At 39.5% G+C, this 19,361-nt stretch overlaps 1 protein-coding gene across 1 annotated transcript in view; it reads right to left on the bottom strand.

Annotated features, from left to right (window-relative positions):
• Positions 1-2,602: 2,602 nt before the first annotated feature.
• Positions 2,603-19,361, bottom strand: part of prex1 (phosphatidylinositol-3,4,5-trisphosphate-dependent Rac exchange factor 1) — a 122,222-nt gene continuing 105,463 nt past the window's right edge. Inside the window, exons 30-40 of the mRNA XM_066702811.1 lie at positions 19,106-19,234; positions 18,841-18,882; positions 17,422-17,639; positions 16,566-16,668; positions 12,725-12,868; positions 10,908-11,022; positions 10,515-10,581; positions 9,970-10,157; positions 9,526-9,628; positions 9,064-9,131; positions 2,603-6,439 (exon numbers count right to left, since the gene is read on the bottom strand). Coding sequence (XP_066558908.1) covers positions 6,397-6,439; positions 9,064-9,131; positions 9,526-9,628; positions 9,970-10,157; positions 10,515-10,581; positions 10,908-11,022; positions 12,725-12,868; positions 16,566-16,668; positions 17,422-17,639; positions 18,841-18,882; positions 19,106-19,234 — 1,220 coding nt within the window. The 3' untranslated portion in view covers positions 2,603-6,396. The remainder of the gene's footprint in view (positions 6,440-9,063; positions 9,132-9,525; positions 9,629-9,969; positions 10,158-10,514; positions 10,582-10,907; positions 11,023-12,724; positions 12,869-16,565; positions 16,669-17,421; positions 17,640-18,840; positions 18,883-19,105; positions 19,235-19,361) is intronic.

Here is a 19,361-nt window from a genome sequence, read left to right as displayed (position 1 = left end):
TGAGCTATACTATGAGCAAGCCACCATGGAATTGGCCTCAGAAGTCGAGGTCAAGATGTTGTGGTTCATGCAACACTGATTAATAATCTCAGGGAGCACTGGAGTAACTAACTCATTTGGAATAGAAAAAAGTCACAATCAGGGTTTAATGTCTAGCAAGTCACCATTCCAGATCAACGTTATCAATCTCATAGTCAAAATCAATTAACCCTGCATGTATGATGCCAATGCTCTGTAGTGTTCCCTAATAACAAGATGTTGTTTGAAATTTCTGTGCCTACTATATAAATTATTCAGCACAAGTAATTTTGGCACAGTAGCAAATTAGGGAGGAAATAAACCGATAACAATCCCTTGGGGAACACTGAAAGCAGTGTTGTCAAAGTATTCTAATAAGTTCCCATTTAGCAAATTAACTTCACATGAGGTGAATGTCAGGGAAACCCAAAGGCTCTGCATTGGGTGGATGGAGGAAACAAAAAGCAAATTGATCTTAATAAGCAATAAAATACAATAAAATCAATAAACCACAGGGCAGAGGCCAGAGAACATGTAATAAATGATCAAACTTAAACAGTTTCAGTGCTGCATTTATAGATACACAGGTTGTATAAAATGTTTCATTTGTTACAGGGGACAGGCCCTGCACGGACACTGCAATACATCTTGTTTCTGGTAGAGATTATAAAACTTTCGGTGACTCTATTGAAATCAGTGTCTCAGGCTGGGAAGTGTCTCACCAGTGTTTCGGTTCCATGACAACCACAGGTTTCTTCAGCAACGTCCAGAGCGAGAGCCAGGAGGCCATGCGTCCGGCCCCTAATGAAGCCACCCTGTGGCCAACCTGCCATCTGCCATTACACTGATGGTCATGGTTGTTGTGAAGAATCCTTCCACCTTGTCAAAATAGCTGCTATTCAGAGACGGCTTGTTTCAATGCAATCTGAAACCCGTTTCCAGAATCTGGGGGAATCAAATTTGAAAGCTTTAACTTTTTAACTCTTTAACACAATTCCAGTGAATACCAGTCATATTGTGAAAAGAAATGCTTAAAACACTCCAACACAGTTGGTAACATGTACTGTTGTATTTAGCATAATACCTCCCTGCATGGTAGAAAACAGTGTCTGTGCATTGCAATGATAGCCAACAGCTTTATAAATGCTAAGTGCATTTGTTGTAGTGATGTAAACCCTTTTAATATTGTGCAGATGTAGTAAATTGTATGCTTCTGGAGGAAAACAACAACATGCAAGTCACCTTGGATAAAGGAGTCTGTGAAATTACAGATAAGCCAACAATATTAAAAAAGGAAACCTTCTGCACATAGAAGTGAATCATACTTTGGATACAAAAATGGATAGTAATGGTAACCATGGAAACTGTGGCTGGTTCCTCCAGGATTACAACAGCAGGTAATAATGCAATCGTCCAGCTTTGTGACCATTCATTAAAAAGAGGCTGTCACAATTCAACTAGCAATGGCCCCAGCCACTCAGGATTTCAAAATCATCCACTCCTGGTCAGTGGAAATTGAGACAATTCAAGGATTCACATTTTAAATTTCTTTCCTCCACTTTTTGCTTATCCAGTTGTACTTTATGTGCAAGTTACGATGTTGCCCTTTATGCTTAGACTGTTTCCCCATTACAGAAGATTGTGTAGCATATCAGTGCTGTGACAAAATGCTCTTAAATGCAGTAATGTAGCATTTGGTCAGTGATATGTAAAATTTTGCATTTAGGGAGACCAAAAAAAAAAAAAAAAAGGACAGTTTGGAAGAGAATTCAAGTTTCACTTATTGATTTACAAATGCCTAACCCTTGGTCATCCGATTTATAATTAAAAAACATTTGAGTACCAGTAGAAGTGAGTCACTTTGATGACACAGGCTCAAGTCAATTAAAGAAGGAAGATATAAGAGCTACCCGTTTCAGTGGTTTGAGCGGTTCCCTTGCAATTTATTATTATTATTAACTGTTCTTTACACACTTCAAAACCTAAAACAATTGTTGGCCCACATAGGTGTTCATCTTCCATCAAAGTTGTGATTTGTAATTTGTATTTATGCCCATCAGACTGAATGACTGGGTTTGTAATGTGCAGATCGGCATGTTTTTATTTAATCTGGTCCATCATATGTTAGACAATGTAAGTCTTCAATTTGATTCAAGTGACCCAGACTGTAGACATTTTCTGTAAATAAAATTTTATTAGCTAGCAAATAAAAGGTTAAATTCGCAACAATACCTAGAACATTTTTTTAAAACTCTTTCTGTACAATATTTATTTTTTATAGACCACACACAACTACAAACATGAAACAATGTATGTACAATAATGCATAATTAGAGGAAAATAATAATAATAATAATAAAAAAGTTTTAAGTACTGGACATGTCCTTTAATCAAAGCACATCCTATAAACTCTCAATGTGAGCGACCACTTGGTTATTGTCACACAACCAAACTGCAAGTTTTATTTTGTAATTCCAGTAACACTGCCCATCTCTTTATACAGTTTATTGAATATGAAATGTCCTGAATATAAAAACTCTTGACATTAAGTCTGACCTTGAAGGAGGGGTATCGTAATCAGGAATGCACTGAATTAATACAGCTTTTATTTCCTCAGTAACTGAAAGACAGATGCCAAGTACTTCAAACATTGGACACACAGTTGAAACTCTGAAATACAAGTATGCATTAAAAAGATCAAATTAATTTGTATGAACAATGGAACCCTTATTATATTAGTAAGAAAAAAAAATAGTATTCATCAGTAGAAACCCGAAAATAATTAAAAACAAAACCCAAAAATGACAAATGATATGTACTGTAACAGCTAAACGTACATCTCCATTAATTCTACACAATTCTATTTCCTTCCTGCAGTACAAATCTTGGACATTTTCAGCTTCCCCCCACCCCCTTGTTGTCAGTCCTCGGTCACAGTGTTAGCCAAAGAGTTTTATAAAGCAGTGTTGTGCATCAATTTCCTCGTTTAACCCAATTACAATAGCAGAGTGTAACAGCCTATGAGATCCTTTAATTCCATCACCACCTAAAATAACATTGCAGGCTAGTTCTGCCAATTTGAGTTAGCAGGAGCAGTGAAAGTAGTTCAGCTGTAATTTGCCTTTACAATGATTCCTGTTGTTAGAACAATGTTTTCTGTTAATATACAAGCACAGTATTCCACTGGAAAATTTAGTATCATATGCAGACAAACAATGGCTAAAGCCTGTTAATACATGTCTATTCTTGTTTTAAATACAGGATCACTGTATGTGGAATTGATTTTCCTTCATTGCAGACTCAAACAGCATGATGCAAGCAAGAGTCCTCTTCATATGAACTTGCTACTTGACAGTCATTTCTTCCCCAGATTGAAATACAGACACACTCTCTCCATAATACTACAGATATCTGCATGATTGACACAGAGGAAACACTTAACTTCTGGTGTCTTCATGATAACAAGGCAGAACACAAAATTAAATAAAACTAAATTAAATAAGCAGCCGACATCTACTACACTGGGATGGCCAACCAGTAAACTGTAGATTGTCAATTGCAAATCATTAAATACTAAAATCAACCACTGTCAGATGAAGGCCACTAGTCTCTCAGAATCATAATCATCTTAATCATGATCTTTACATTATGAAAACTGGGGAGTAATTAAGTTAGGTTTGGAATGGTGTAGGAAGAACAAGAGCTACTCATACCAGAATGATTCTTCAAAAAATAAAAAAAAATAAAAAAAAATCCACAAAGCAGAGCATGACATCACCAACTGGCACTTTTCTGTTTCGTTTTGTTGGGTTTCAGTTCAACAGGGGAAAGTTCAACGAAGCACCATTCTTAAAATGGAACTCTGTGGGAACTGCAGATCTTCTCATACAATTAAAATAAATAAATAATGGCACTTAAATTAAATTGCGCCCTCCACTTAATGACTTTAAATATATGTAAATATTTTAACTTCCCTATTTTATTGTGCTCCACTTACAGTAACTTACAGTAATGTCCTGAGATGAGTATGAGAAGAAACGCAGTGACAATTATGTTCACTGCCAACCAGTAAGTACATCTTGCCAAGAAATAACTTAATGTGTCTGGATTGCACTTTGACCTTCTGAATATGAATATTGAAGACCCTACTAAGGTAAAATACACAGGTTACACAGGTCAGGAATCGTGCTGTATTCTAAATACTTGTGGAGATCGTGTGGAAAGAGCCAATCAGCTAAGGAGAGCAATACCACTTATGCTAAACGGATTACAGTCCTCAGTCAATCCTCAGACAATCCTTACAGGCCGCTATAGACAAAAAACTCTGCAATCACAGAATCCCACTGTAATATTTCACACGGCAACAACATTAAGGTTTAGTATCAAAAATGGACAGGTCTCAAACTTTTCCAAGAGGACCAGGTTATTAACAGGCACATTGGGGTCTTCTTTCCTGTCAGGTTTTGATAAGAGTTGCCAGAAAGATTTACGATCAGGAGCATAATGCTCCTGATCGTAAATCTTTCATAATTTTAGCTGACTTGGTCCCATTAACTGCAGTGTTTTAATAGCTTCAAAAACAGCAATGGAACAATGTTTGCAGAGATGCCCAAACCACCAAAACCACACGTGACTGCGAGGAATGAAGATTGAATAGATGTCATCCTACAGTGATGTTTAGAAACATACAATATACTGTAAACGTGTATAATCCAAACAACAAACCAACAAAAAAAATGAAAAAGAAAAAATGAAAGAAAAAAAGCCCTTGTAAGGCAGTATTCAGCAACAATTACATCTTAACCAATTACTTAAAAGCCTTTTATTAATTAAAAGGCACAAGTTCTGAAATTTCTTTATGATAAAACTTTTTTTGTTAATGCACCAAAATGACCTAAAACTAAGAAGGCTGTCTTACGATTTATACAAATCAAAGGTACAATATTATTAAAAAAATAATAATAAGTTTAACAACTTGTTTTTTTCCCTAAACTTTAATGCTTTCTTAAATTAGAACAATGCACTGTTTCCCTGCTTTAAGAGCATAAACTTACTATATAGATTTGTCCTCTTAACACAAATAAAATCTCGTTATAAATATGTACAAAAACATACGATCATTAAAACAACCTTGGACACGTTACACATTGTATACTTCATATCTCCCTTTGTTCACTTCAGTTTGTTTCCTGTGAAGAACATTATATGAACACTTCAACAGATCCGAGAATCGTTGTTATATTGTTATGCATGTTCAGCGTGTTATAACATGATATAATTCAAGTAAAAGAAAAGAAAATTAAATTATATTTACTTACAATTAAAAAAAATAAGAACTAACAAGATATTTAGAGTGCACCAGTGCCACAGAAGCTCTTGTATCACTATTTACATTGGTACAGACTGGCCTTATTTCTAGAAAAATAAAGAAAAGCAACTAGAAAGAAAGGTTTGAACAGCTTTTTATAGTCATTAAAATACCTTTGATTATTATTGAATTACCTGCAGCTGTCTTTTCCAACATTACCATATATATATTATCATATAGCTGATCACTTTAAAAAAGAATTAAAAATTAAAATAAAAGAATGGGAAAACGATTGTGATTACTGTACATAAATATAAGAATGTTTAACTTTTTCTTTTCTTTTGTTAAGTTTCATTTCCTGATCAGTATGGGAATAAAATTCACCCTATAAACTTCTAACGCATTCAATAAATGAAGTTGTAGACATGCCAGGCATTTTCACTGCATGTCCCCGACTGGGGGCTGAGGAGCTCCTTCAAGGCAGTGTAGATCCTAACCGTGGCAGGCCGGGCGATCAGTGGATTGCTTTATTTACTACCTGGTGTTCAGTCACCAGCATGCAATAAATAACGTAGATGGGTTTGGCTGGGCGGAAGCATCCAGGCAAGCGAGTACCAAGACTAACCAGAAAAGGGGTTGTTTTCTAATCCAGCTAAAGATGCTCCATCATAAATAAGGCCCTCTGAGGTTTCCAAAGACACTACGGAATATCTTCCTCCAGCTGGTAATGTTTCTGCTCTTGATCCTCTCGAAATCCTCCAAATGCTCTGAGGCGGCCAACTGCGGGAAGCAGACCCAAGAGCCGTGTGGCTTTAGAAAAGTGAGCAGTCCAGCTGGAATGGTGGCATTGTTGCCCCGTTGTCTGCTCAGCTTTCTTGCATTTGAAGGTGCGTCCACACGATAATGCATTTCTCTTTTCAAATGTCAGTATTTGTTGTGAAAAGGTTTATTGAGCCAGTACGAAACAGAATGCAACTCCCCCATCCCCCCCTAAAAAAAGTAAAATAAAATAAAATAATAAAACCTTTATCAGTTATGATTTCACTAAAACCAAAATAATACTAAAATCTTCATGGAACTCCATCAGTGGGTGGTAAACATAACCTGAAGAGCCTGTGGAGAGAAAGGGACAGCGTGAGGCAAACCGGCTCCCCATGAACTGTGTCTGTGTCTACTGTCAGTCAGGCCATTAGAAAGACCTCCTCCTGAAGCCAGGCTACACTAACTCAGTCAGGAGGAACCTGAAGCGTAACAAGATAGATGTTGGGAGTATTGTGTTATTAAACACATTACATTACATTAAATTATTTGTCATTTAGCAGGGCGACTTACATTTGTACCCATTTATACAGCTGGGTATTTTACTGGAGCAATCTAAGTGAAGTACTTTGCTCAAGGGTACAACAGCACTGCCCCACCCAGGGTTTGAACCCTTCCAGTTATGAGTCCAGAGCCCTAACCACTGCCTTGTGAGTATTTTTGTGCGTGCGTGCGTGCGTGCGTGCGTGCGTGCGTGCGAGAGAGGGAAACAGTCACATTTGGAACCCCCCCCATCCCCACACAGGGTCTTCAGTCACGGCTTCCTCTTGGCTGTGCATGACTGCGACTGAGCAATTTACAAAACTTTTTGAAAGCATTTGAAAGTGATTGGAAATACACATGACTCATGTTATCTTATGAACTTACGTTTTGAGTTCCTTTGCTCTGTTTTAAAGTATTACAAATCAAAACCAAACATTAGACAAGCGCCTCAGTTCAGCAGGCATTCGGTATTGGCAATCCCCCTCTCATAAATAGATAAGAGTCGTGTGTCGAAACATATTGTTTCTTAGAGATAAAATGTAATAAAATTATACTTTGTTAGATTAAAACATAATAGTCTTGTCCAATACTTCTATAATGACAGTGCAGCTCCAGACGACATTTCAATTAAATAATATTATTATTACTCAATTTCTTAGCAGACACCCTTATCCAGGGTGACTTACAATTATCACATTTTTTTTTTTAAACACTTTACCCATTTATACAGCTGGGCATTTACTGGAGCAGTCTAGGTAAAGTCCCTTGCTCAAGGGTACAACAGAAGTGCTCCCACCTGGGATTGAACCCACATCCCTGTGCTCCAGGACTGAAATGTTGTTCAAATGTGCTAATTAGCACTATATACACTCACCTAAAGGATTATTAGGAACACCATACTAATACTGTGTTTGACCCCCTTTCGCCTTCAGAACTGCCTTAATTCTACGTGGCATTGATTCAACAAGGTGCTGAAAGCATTCTTTAGAAATGTTGGCCCATATTGATAGGATAGCATCTTGCAGTTGATGGAGATTTGTGGGATGCACATCCAGGGCATGAAGCTCCCGTTCCACCACATCCCAAAGATGCTCTATTGGGTTGAGATCTGGTGACTGTGGGGGCCAGTTTAATACAGTGAACTCATTGTCATGTTCAAGAAACCAATTTGAAATGATTCGACCTTTGTGACATGATGCATTATCCTGCTGGAAGTAGCCATCAGAGGATGGGTACATGGTGGTCATAAAGGGATGGACATGGTCAGAAACAATGCTCAGGTAGGCCGTGGCATTTAAACGATGCCCAATTGGCACTAAGGGGTCTAAAGTGTGCCAAGAAAACATCCCCCACACCATTACACCACCACCACCAGCCTGCACAGTGGTAACAAGGCATGATGGATCCATGTTCTCATTCTGTTTACGCCAAATTCTGACTCTACCATCTGAATGTCTCAACAGAAATCGAGACTCATCAGACCAGGCAACATTTTTCCAGTCTTCAACTGTCCAATTTTGGTGAGCTTGTGCAAATTGTAGCCTCTTTTTCCTATTTGTAGTGGAGATGAGTGGTACCCGGTGGGGTCTTCTGCTGTTGTAGCCCATCCGCCTCAAGGTTGTACGTGTTGTGGCTTCACAAATGCTTTGCTGCATACCTCGGTTGTAACGAGTGGTTATTTCAGTCAAAGTTGTTCTTCTATCAGCTTGAAACAGTCGGCCCATTCTCCTCTGACCTCTAGCATCAATAAGGCATTTTCGCCCACAGGACTGCTGCATACTGGATGTTTTTCCCTTTTCACACCATTCTTTGTAAACCCTAGAAATGGTTGTGCGTGAAAATCCCAGTAACTGAGCAGATTGTGAAATACTCAGACCGGCCCGTCTGGCACCAACAACCATGCCACGCTCAAAATTGCTTAAATCACCTTTCTTTCCCATTCAGACATTCAGTTTGGAGTTCAGGAGATTGTCTTGACCAGGACCACACCCCTAAATGCATTGAAGCAACTGCCATGTGATTGGTTGGTTAGATAATTGCATTAATGAGAAATTGAACAGGTGTTCCTAATAATCCTTTAGGTGAGTGTATAACTGCTGAATTATGTTGATGTGTTATAGTGATACTTGTGGTGAAACTGGTTACCGATGTGTCTTTGTAAAGAACATAATAAATCTTAATTAACTGATGTAATGGGTTGTGTGTCCAATAAATGTATTCTCTTATTGAGAAATGGGTTTTTTCTGTTTGGTTGCACCTGATTAGTTTACTTGCTTAAGGCCTTTGTAATATGATTTGAAGATTACCTGTAGTGCAATACAAACTATGTGTGTGTGTGTGTGTGTGTGTGTGTGTATGTATATATATATTTCCCCCCCACCCCACTACACACAATTTCAATATAGACATTTAATACAGTGAAATCTCAGAGTTACCTTGGTGCAGATGGAGGCATCTGATCCATCACCTTTAGATTTTTTGCCAAGATTTCCACCCGTGTTCCCTGTCAACATACAGTAACATTTAATTTAGTCCCGTTCTATACATGAACAGTGTTTTAACATGTTTTATGTTCATATCCATTGCACACTGTTATACACCTGACAACGTACAACAATTTGCATTATATACACACACACACACACACACACACACACACACATTATATATATATATATATATATATATATATATATATACACACGTAAATATATGCATGTATATACACTGTATCTATTGTAAATTGTACTACATATATACAGTATGTATGTAGATTATTATTTTTTTTATAGAAAAACAAATTAGAATTATTATTAATAGAAGTTGTATTGATATCTTTAAATATTAATTATTTATTAAGTCATATTGCTTTCTGAAAACAAACTGAAGAAATATACCTGTTTTCTCATGATATCAGTTGCATGCATAATGCATCGTGGCAGCAATCCATGGTTTCTCGCCAAAATCATGGCCTGTTCCAGGGAGCCACTCAGAGTGCACCTGAGAGAGAGAGAGAGAGAGACAGAGAGAGAGGAGTGCGGTCATTAACACCTTCAAACTGGGCTTCTCTGGAAAAGCATGTGCCACAGATTGGGCCATCACGGTTCCTTTCAGTATTTCAGCGAAGTCATGTTTTTCCTACGTTTCTTATTTACATCCTAAAATGCAATGCATCTCTACAACACAAAACAGACTCAACACTTAACTATCCAGCTACAGCAGGCCGTTAAGGTCTGATATCACTGAAATGTTGAAGCTGTTGGACCAAAAGGAATACTGCAGTTATTGTGAATCTGCCTTTAAGAGCATCGCAGGGTCAGTGTACGGGCTGTAGTGGTTACCTCTGCATCCCTGTGGCACACATGGCGATGTGACATGCACCCAGCCGGTTGCACAGCTCTGAGGAGACGGGCAGCAGACTGACTCCGGACTGATACGAGTTCCCGCTTCCAGAAGAGCTGGGCTTCACGTTGACGTAGGACTGCATCAGTCTGCACAGGTCGTCCAAGGCATTGAGGGGCCGCAGCAGCTGGAGAGAGAACACACTCGGAGCTCAGAGGACCAGACGGAAAACACACAACATGATGGACAGAAACACAGTCCATCCGGCTTGAGTCAATTAGACACGTTCCAAAAGAGTGAACTCAGGCCTCTGTTGTTTACAGATGGAATTAGCATCTGCTGAAGGTTGGTTCAGATGAGAAGAGAATATTTGTGGGGATTATTTTGATGAGTTACATATTATTTTTTATGGACATCACTGTGTAACTACCAGTGTGAAAATGTCACAGCATAGGGTTCAAATTAGCCTGTATTTTGGTGCCACCCTGTGGTCACCTGTAAAAGTAAAAGTATATTCATGTTTTCACACACTTATGCCTCATACCTGGTCTATCTTCACAGCAGTGGTGTTGGAGTCTGTAGGTAAATTAGATTTCTCCAAGTAAAAGGCCCTAAAACAAACAAACAGAGCAATATTTAAGTACATCAGCAGTCTTTCACAAATATGCACAATTCACATCTAAATTACAGATGTAAAACAAGTGGCAAGAATGAGCACAATATCCAATAACGCTACAAAGCATCCAGTTTTATAGAACCATTGTACCAGTCAGATATTTAAACTATGACCATTCTCAAACAGATGTTTATGAACACCATTTCCTTTAATCCAGAGGCAAATTCTAATAATGAGTCTTATTTCTGCCTTTTATTTAGGTCCCAACCCTCCAGTTATACGACTTGCACACCAGACATGTGCCAAAGCTCTTTCAGATACCTGAGCTTCCGATAGTAGGATTTGACTTTTTCCAGTGAGACTGCGTTGATTCGCTGCTGAAACTCCTCCATTGCGGCACTGTCCTGCTGGGTTGCACCCTCTTGTTTTTCCAGAGCTGCAAGACGAATATGAGACATTTGGCATCTCGTTTAAACAGGTTGCATTACAGAACACAACAGGTAAACCACTGAAAAATCACACACACAGATTTATGTATTAAGAAGTTAAATTAACATTGCATCTGTTGATACAAAGGTACAATGTGTTTGGGCAGTAACATGGTCAACACACTGCTAACCTGCACACCAGCAGCCTTTATATTTTGAATGCAAGTTAATACAACACTAATTAAAAGCCACCACTGGGTGGAGCCTCACACACACTGATCTCAGGTTTCTGAGCTTTAGAGAAGCACAGTCACTACAGTTTGTCATGTGAAGACTTGCACGGCCTGAATGTGAGTCAGGTTTGCCAGATATGTAAGGATATACACCAATCAGCCATAACATTATGACGACCTGTCTAATATTGTGTAGGACCCCCTTTTGCTGCCAAAACAGCCCTGACCCATCATGGCATGGACTCCACTAGACCTCTGAAGGTGTGCTGTGGTTTCTGGCACCAAGACGTTAGCAGCAGATCCTTTAAGTCCTGTAAGTTGCGAGGTCAACACCTTGAACTCGTGATTCATCAGACCAGGCCACCTTCTTCCATTTCTCCGTGGTCCAGTTCTGACGTTCACGTGCCCATTGTAGGCGCTCTCGGCAGTGGACAGGGGTCAGCATGGGCACCCTGACTGGTCTGCAGTTACGCAGCCCCATATGCAACAAACTGCAATGCACTGTGTGTTCTGACACCTTTCTATCAGAAACAGCATTCACTTTTTCAGCAATTTGAGCTACAGTAGCTCGTCTGTTGGACTGGCCCACACGGGCCAGCCTTCGCTCCCCACATGCATCAATGAGCCTTGGCCGCTCATGACCCTGTTGCCGGTTCACCGCTTTTCCTTCCTTGGACCACTTTTGATAGGTACTGACCACTGCAGACCGGGAACACCCTACAAGAGCTGCAGTTTTGGAGATGCTCTGACCCAGGCGTCTAGCCATCACAATTTGGCCCTTGTCAAATTCGCTCAGATCCTTATGCTTGCCCATTTTTCCTGCTTCTAACAAATCAACTTTGAGGACAAAATGTTCACTTGCTGCCTAATATATCCCACCCACCCACAGGTGCCATGATAATGAGATTATCAGTGTTAATCACTTCACCTGTCAGTGGTCATAATGTTATGGCTGATCGGTGCATATTAAGGATAAACTTTTGATATTAATAACAGGTTTGTTTTGTAAAATATTCATGACCTGGACCACTAGCTAACTGCATAGTGCATTTTTTTATGGAGATTATACATACAGTAAACCCTCAAGATTGGTGTTCTCACGTAGGCGAGGATAGTACATCTCAGGGAGCATCATCACATCGCAAACAATGGAAATCTTTTGTAATATAAAATCAGTTTATTTATTTCCCCTTTTGATCTTGCGTTCGTGACTCCTTGCTGCCCTACATTCTTCTGTTCCTATTTTTTGTATTTATATTAGTCATACATTTTAGGAGTCAAAATGTTATTAGAAAACTCATTCAATCAACTTAACTCTTTGCATTCATTGTTAGAAATCCATCAGTAAAATGAAAAGTTGTAACTGAGCTGTAGCTTTTCTATGGGGGACTAATTCATGGGCTGCCTTGAAGACCTGAAACGCAGCTTTTGGAGATCAAACGTGAGTCCCACTTGATGAGCAGCATGCCGGACTCACCTCTGGTAAAGAGCACTGTGTGGAACTTCAGACTGCCGCCATTCTGCAGGCGAGTGGGCAGCTCTGAGAAGTGACAGCTGTCCAGGTAGAGGGTGACCTTCAGAGCCTGCCTGCTGCCCTCCACGTGGTAAAACACTGATGTATCTGAGGAGACAGGGCCGAGCCATCAGAAACATGCCTGTCACCATCCCCGATGCGATCTGTCCTGGCATTTTCATCCACCTGCATACCCCCTTTAAAACTCTCCTATATTATTCACAAGTCAACCCCTGGACCTTCCCCTTGTGGAAGGTGCAAAACTTTATTTTGGGTATTGGGTTGCTTTCTGAAATCTGCTGAAGCAGAGTGTGTGTGGTTATCTGAGAAGTGTCCAATTACCAGTCAATTTGGAGTGTCTTAAGTGCTGCTTCATGGATTATAATAATAATGCAAAAAATTATGACAGGTGGATAAATGTCACAAAATGTAATGCCTGATTATGAAAAGGGACAGCCTTCTTCCTGATTGTAATTGTGTGAGTTTTTGAAGTTCTCAGGTGCCTATGAATCTTAATGTATTGTGTTATATTGCTCCTCTGCACTGCAATGTACAGACTAGAGAAGAATGTATGCTTTTTTAATGATCGGATGTAATTTTGCTCCAGGGTTTTAATACTTGGTATGGATGATTTCTTCGGGTTGTTTCACCTGGTTACACTAGAACATCCTGTTTTTAATCTCCTAATTCAATATGAGCTTGTCTTAATCTAGTAATGATGAGGTGTGTTCTTTCAGAAACACTGTCACTTTGAATGTGGCCTTCAGTAAGCCTGTCATCTATTTGGCATATGTTCAATCTCCATCATTAACTCCCCCCCAACCAATTATTTAGCTTTGCCTGCTTCCTTATTCCTTTTGGTATAACTTTATACAATAATACTTCAGGTAACTGTAGCTGTAGTAATACCCAGTACAGGAAGGTTTAGAATTCGCAGAGTTTCATTAAAGTCAAGCACGGATGAACGTTCAGTGAGGTTAAAGAGGGAAAGTTATGTTCTTTTTATAAAGATATATAAAGCCTAGGAGATTTAATTTGCCCATTAGTATTATGTAAAAGTTTTCTGGGCCATGGTCAGTTATATAGACCTAATAATGGCACTGTCAACCTTTCAAATAGTGACCAGGCATTAGTCAAAACACGAGGGAGTTCTATGAAGGGGTGAAAAACAAGAACAATTTCTGGTTCTTTAATTTGAGATTAGCTTCGAAAGATCGTGGCAGCCAAGTCATTATTAGATAATTAGATCTGTCCAATAAGGTATTATAGGTAGAGTATTGATAGTCTGTTTAATAATTTACATTCCCGTAACATTTCTAAAGGGTGAACACCTCTTCTATTTTAAACCGTGTGCCACTACCTGGGGCTGTGGAAGAATGAAAGAACTAAAGAGCTGGATGAGACTTAAAGGTTTCATGTGTTTGGGGTAGGGCTGAACGATTAATCCAAATTGAATCGCAATCGCGATTTGAAACGTTGCGATTAGCTAATCGCAAGGGCTGCGATGTGGATGCGATACGAGCAATATGCAGCGAGTGTCCCAGAGCAAAAGCATGACTGCGCTCTTTGTGTGGCATCATACTAACCAATAGAGTGAGCGCACCTCCGTTCTGCCCAATCAGCGCTGCCCAGCCCACTGCGTACACGCCCCCATTAAAAACACAGCAAAGCGCGGTGCAGTGGGATTATGGCGTCTGCAGAGTCAGAGCGATCATTAGGCGAATTAATACCAAAGAAAAACAGCACTTCGGTAATATGGGATTATTTCGTGACAGACACCGAACAGAAGAAGGTAATTTGCAAGAGCTGTCGTGGAATTGTTGCCACAACACGTGGGAATATAGCAAACCTGCACCAGCACTTGAAAAAGCACCGCAGCGGCTGTTCGAGGAGCGCGTTGTCCTGCCAGTGACACTCAGTCTAGCAGCGAGCAACAGCAAAGTACAATTTCAGAGTTGTTTGCGGCTGTTACACCATCTGAAAAGACCTCACATAGACACTAGGAGATAACTAACGCCATAACCCACTACCTCGCTAAAGACATGGTGCCTTTTAATGCAGTGACCAAAGAGGGGTTTAAAAACCTCATCCGACCGCTGGACAGGAGATGTACAATCCCTCTCGCACATATTGTAGCCGAGTTGCAATCCCGCAGATCTGTGCATTGAATGCAGGAATAAAGTTGAGAGGAATTGACACACGTGCAATATTACCCACACCAGCAGACTTGTGGTCGAGCTGGACGAGCGACGTGTCTGAGTCTCAACTGCGCACTTAATCAATGAGGACCCGCTGTCTGCAACAGCAACTTCCCTGTAGACCACACGGGACACAATATTGCCCATGGACTCTGCAAAGCACATATTAAAAAGTAGAGCTCGACCTTTTAATTTCGCCGATTCATCAAGCTACAAAATAAACTGACAATCCAGCATCTTATGGAGGTATTCATACCCTGTCCTTGGAAACGGCTGCTCTGATTTCAATATAAATCAGAGTCATGCATTAATGGCAATGCGAAAAATACTACTTTGTATTTGGGTTTCACAGCGGTTTCGTGTTGATTTTCAAATTAAGACCATCACTGACAATTTCCATCTCCTCAGCATGACACAGAGGCCGTGGTTATATTGTTCAGAGCATGGGAAAATCTAATTTAGAGAGGTTTAAATTTGTCTGGAAAGATAAATGTACCATTAGTCTGTCATCTGCCTCTGCTTCACCCTATTTAAATACTTTGAAAGGTTTAACTGAGAATCAATGATTTTTGTAATGCTTTAATTACTTACAAACTGGTAGAACAATCCCAGAGTGCCTACACATTGTTTTTAAAGCTACTTTGGCTTAAAGGTAACCTGTTCTAGATTGTTCCATAAACACCATACTTTTCTATTTAGTTTCATTTAAAAGAAAAAGGCTACTAAATAATCTTATATTTCTCTTGAGGTGAAAGGTCAAATCCACTTTGGAGATGACAGCAATAATAAACGTTATATTGTATGGAAATCAACTCCGTACTCTAATGTGATTACAGTTAACTATGTACTGTTTTCACGATCGCCTCAAATAGGGAAGCTTCTGCTTTTGCTTACAGTTTAAGTGCCTTCTCCTTAAACATTTGTTTGTCTGATTTCATATTTTGTGTACATTTTTCATAATTATTATTATTATTATTATTATTATTTATGTATTTGTTTCTTGGCAGTCGCCCTTATCCAGGGCGACTTACAAAATATAAGTGCAGTACAAAGTGCAACAATACAGTGCAGTTCAAGGCATAAAACATTACAAATTCCAATTTACATAATATAGTGCAATTCAAAGCATAGTACATTTTACAAATTCTAATTTACACAAGTGTATGCAATATATGCGGTCTTACATCCTGGATTGTAAAAGCTAAATGCAGACATGATGTTAGGTCACAGTCAAGGGCCATGGGAAAGGGGGCATATAAAAACATCAAAATGGATTGTCTGGAACCACCCTCCCCATTATAACATTGCGTTTATGGGAAAATCTGTCCCAACTTACGTTGTCTCAACTAACTTCGGTGATATAAAACTTTGGGCGAAGACTGTAAAATCATAATATACATAATATTCTGACGATGCTGATGATCGGTGGTGGTTCTTATTTAATCAGGGTGGGTTTTCAGCCACTCTGGAAAAGGAGTCTGATTAAATGTACCTCTTTACTAACTCTGACTGTCAAAGTACAGCATTGTACAGCAGCCAACAGAAGCTGTACTTTTATCCATGGTAGATCAAGCACCCTAATTATTTAATTCACACTAGCATCTTACTTGCAACCAGGCATTCGTCTTCAAGTTGTCGGAAGTAAACGGTGACCTTGTCCAGGTCGAGCAGGGCAGCCTTCGTGTCTTCAAGCATAGTCCGCTCCTCCTTCTAAATCGCAGAGAAGATTGAAAAAGCAGAACCGTCCTTACTGCGCTGTCGCCATTCTGGCAGAACTGACATCTACAGCAGAAGTCTGTCACCCAAGTCCTGCGGTACTATAGGGGCTTCTAGGTGTCATCCCACACAATCTTTCAGTTGATTCTCTAAACCAATTATCGGCTTAATTAAACCAGATTAATGTTAAATTTAGCCATTCATTCTGACACCTACTAAACTTGAAGCTTTTTGGCTCTCCAGGAACATGGCTGGATATCTTTTTAATGTACAGTGCAGAGTATATCCATGAGCAGCTAATTGAATAATTATAGATTCAGATGGAATGTTTGCTTTCCAATCATTCAGACATAAAAGGAGACGTGTTGTCTGCCTGGTAATGAACAGACTTTAATGCCAGCTATCCAGCACAATGTCAATGAGATCAGCACTGAAGCACTGGATATCAAAAAAACTGTAAATTATAGTGACATGCATTAAATGAGAACCCGCCATTCAGTATTAAACTAATTGATTGGGTGCAGGTTCTTGTAAGTCTACAATTCTCAAGGAGAAACAAATAAAATCGATGATATAATGACATAGTCCTACAGCAATCTACTTGGAAGTTCACAACACAGAAGACGTTTAACTGTCTGGCCTTGCTGTGCATCACAGACCGAAGGGGTTCTCATGCATGTGAAAGTATGCTGTTGCTCTGGCCCATTGGCTCTCCTGCTGGGAGCGAAGCACTGATTGATCTCTTACCACATGAGGTGAAAGCATGGACTGGAAATTGAAGAGCACTCCGATGGCGGCAATCTGCTCCAGCCACTTCTTGCTGACCTCTTTGCTCTCCTCTTCGTACTCGCCATTGTTGTTGTAGCGGAAGTTGAGCGCCGCCAGCAACTGCTCGGACAAGGTGCAGACCGCGCCCACCACGCTCTGGCAGAAAATCACATCCCGTCTCAGTTGCAGGTTGGTGTCTAGGAGGACATTAACAGACAGACATTATTAATTAATTCCCACTGTTTTACCCATTTAGTACTAGTTTGCTTGTTTTTCCACAACAGTATTTGCTTGTTTTTTTGCTAAATAGTTTGTTGAACAGAAAAAAAAAAAAAAAAAATGTATATCAAAAAATACACCTTTCATGGCAAAACAAAACACCCTGAGGAGACCTGCTCTGCACATGGTTTACATGGTTCATGATGGTTTGTGTAATCAGCTGTATCATCGATAAGAACTGGAATCAGTCACTAAAATGGTAGTAATGTACCTGGGAAACCCATGCTAACTTCTTAGGATTATATGAAGTAGGTTAAAGCAAGACAACCTTACCAATAAATAGTTGTTCATATTTTCTGTCATATAATTTTAACCAGGCTTATATTGCACAATAGATCAATGTAAATCATACTAGTATTGTGTAAGGAATTTTGCACCTGGCATTTTTACAGCTTATGTTGTAACTATAGTGCTATGTTCCTGTGGTCTATTTCGGTATAGTATCAACAGCCAGTCTTCCAAACAAACCATAAATAGTCCAGTCCCATAGATCAAACAATATGTTTAATACCATATTCAACATCTAAAGGAGTGTACTCGGAAGTTATTGAGGCCGACAGGAACAACACAGACACTTGCTAAAAACATTTTTCCATGTATCCTATTATCAAATCCCAGAAGACGTCTCTCATTTTCCATCCCAGACAGCATGTGTATGCGGCACAAATAGACCCGGCCACACCAAATTACTACTGATAGCTGCCTACAACATGGGTTCAAATAAACACGAGCACACCCCACCAGCTCTCACATGTCCAGAGCTGCCCAGAGGTGCTCACCAGTTACCACATCCTCCCTCACATCTGCCTGTATATAGATATGTGTAAAATGATTAATACTCTGTGTAAAATCAAAATATACTTGTGTATATATTATATTATGTGCATACATAATGTGTATAATTTGTGGTTATTTTAAAATGTCTTCTATTGGCTCAATGTTTTATTTGTTCAGGCAATACTGAAATATATAACCATGCATCTCTCTCTGCTCACTGGTACAACATCACATTATTGTTATATTGGTACTCATTTAAAATTAATTTCCAGATACGGTATAAGCATCTGTATATTCCAGCTTTTTAACTTATCAAAAGTTAAGGCAATTCTATTAAATTACCTGTACATTTCAGCAAAGCCAGAAGAAGCTGGTTCTTTCCATCTGCAATCAAACAAAGAGACATTTGATTCAAAGCTCCAAAGGAAACAAAAACAGATATTACAGTTAATTAAACTACTGCACGATTAAAACTGCCTTTTTTCATTTTCTTATGTCCTTAGCTTTCCCTTTGGAAATCAAACCAGCAACAAAGAGGTGCGATATCACAGAGTGCATCTGTCTGACTGATTGGATTGCCACTGTTCCACTGCAGGGGCTCCCTCACCTTCCACTAACTTCTGCAAGTTCTCCACTAGGGTTTTGATGGAGTTGGGGAGGTTCCAAGGGTCTTCCTGGATGTTCTTGTGGATCATGCACCGACAGCGTGCTGTCCAGTCCTCTGTGTGCCTGAATTCTGAGCAGGCAGGAGAGAAGACAAACTCATTGAACACCCTTGCCCAGGGTTACAGATGTGATCGGATGTACGCATGTGTCAATAGAGGGGGTTTCAATAGCAACAGCAATCCAGCCTAGTGATGCGT

This window comes from Amia ocellicauda, chromosome 4, assembly GCF_036373705.1.
Source record: "Amia ocellicauda isolate fAmiCal2 chromosome 4, fAmiCal2.hap1, whole genome shotgun sequence".
Lineage (NCBI taxonomy): Eukaryota > Metazoa > Chordata > Actinopteri > Amiiformes > Amiidae > Amia > Amia ocellicauda.
This window is presented reverse-complemented; position numbering and strand designations above follow the sequence as displayed.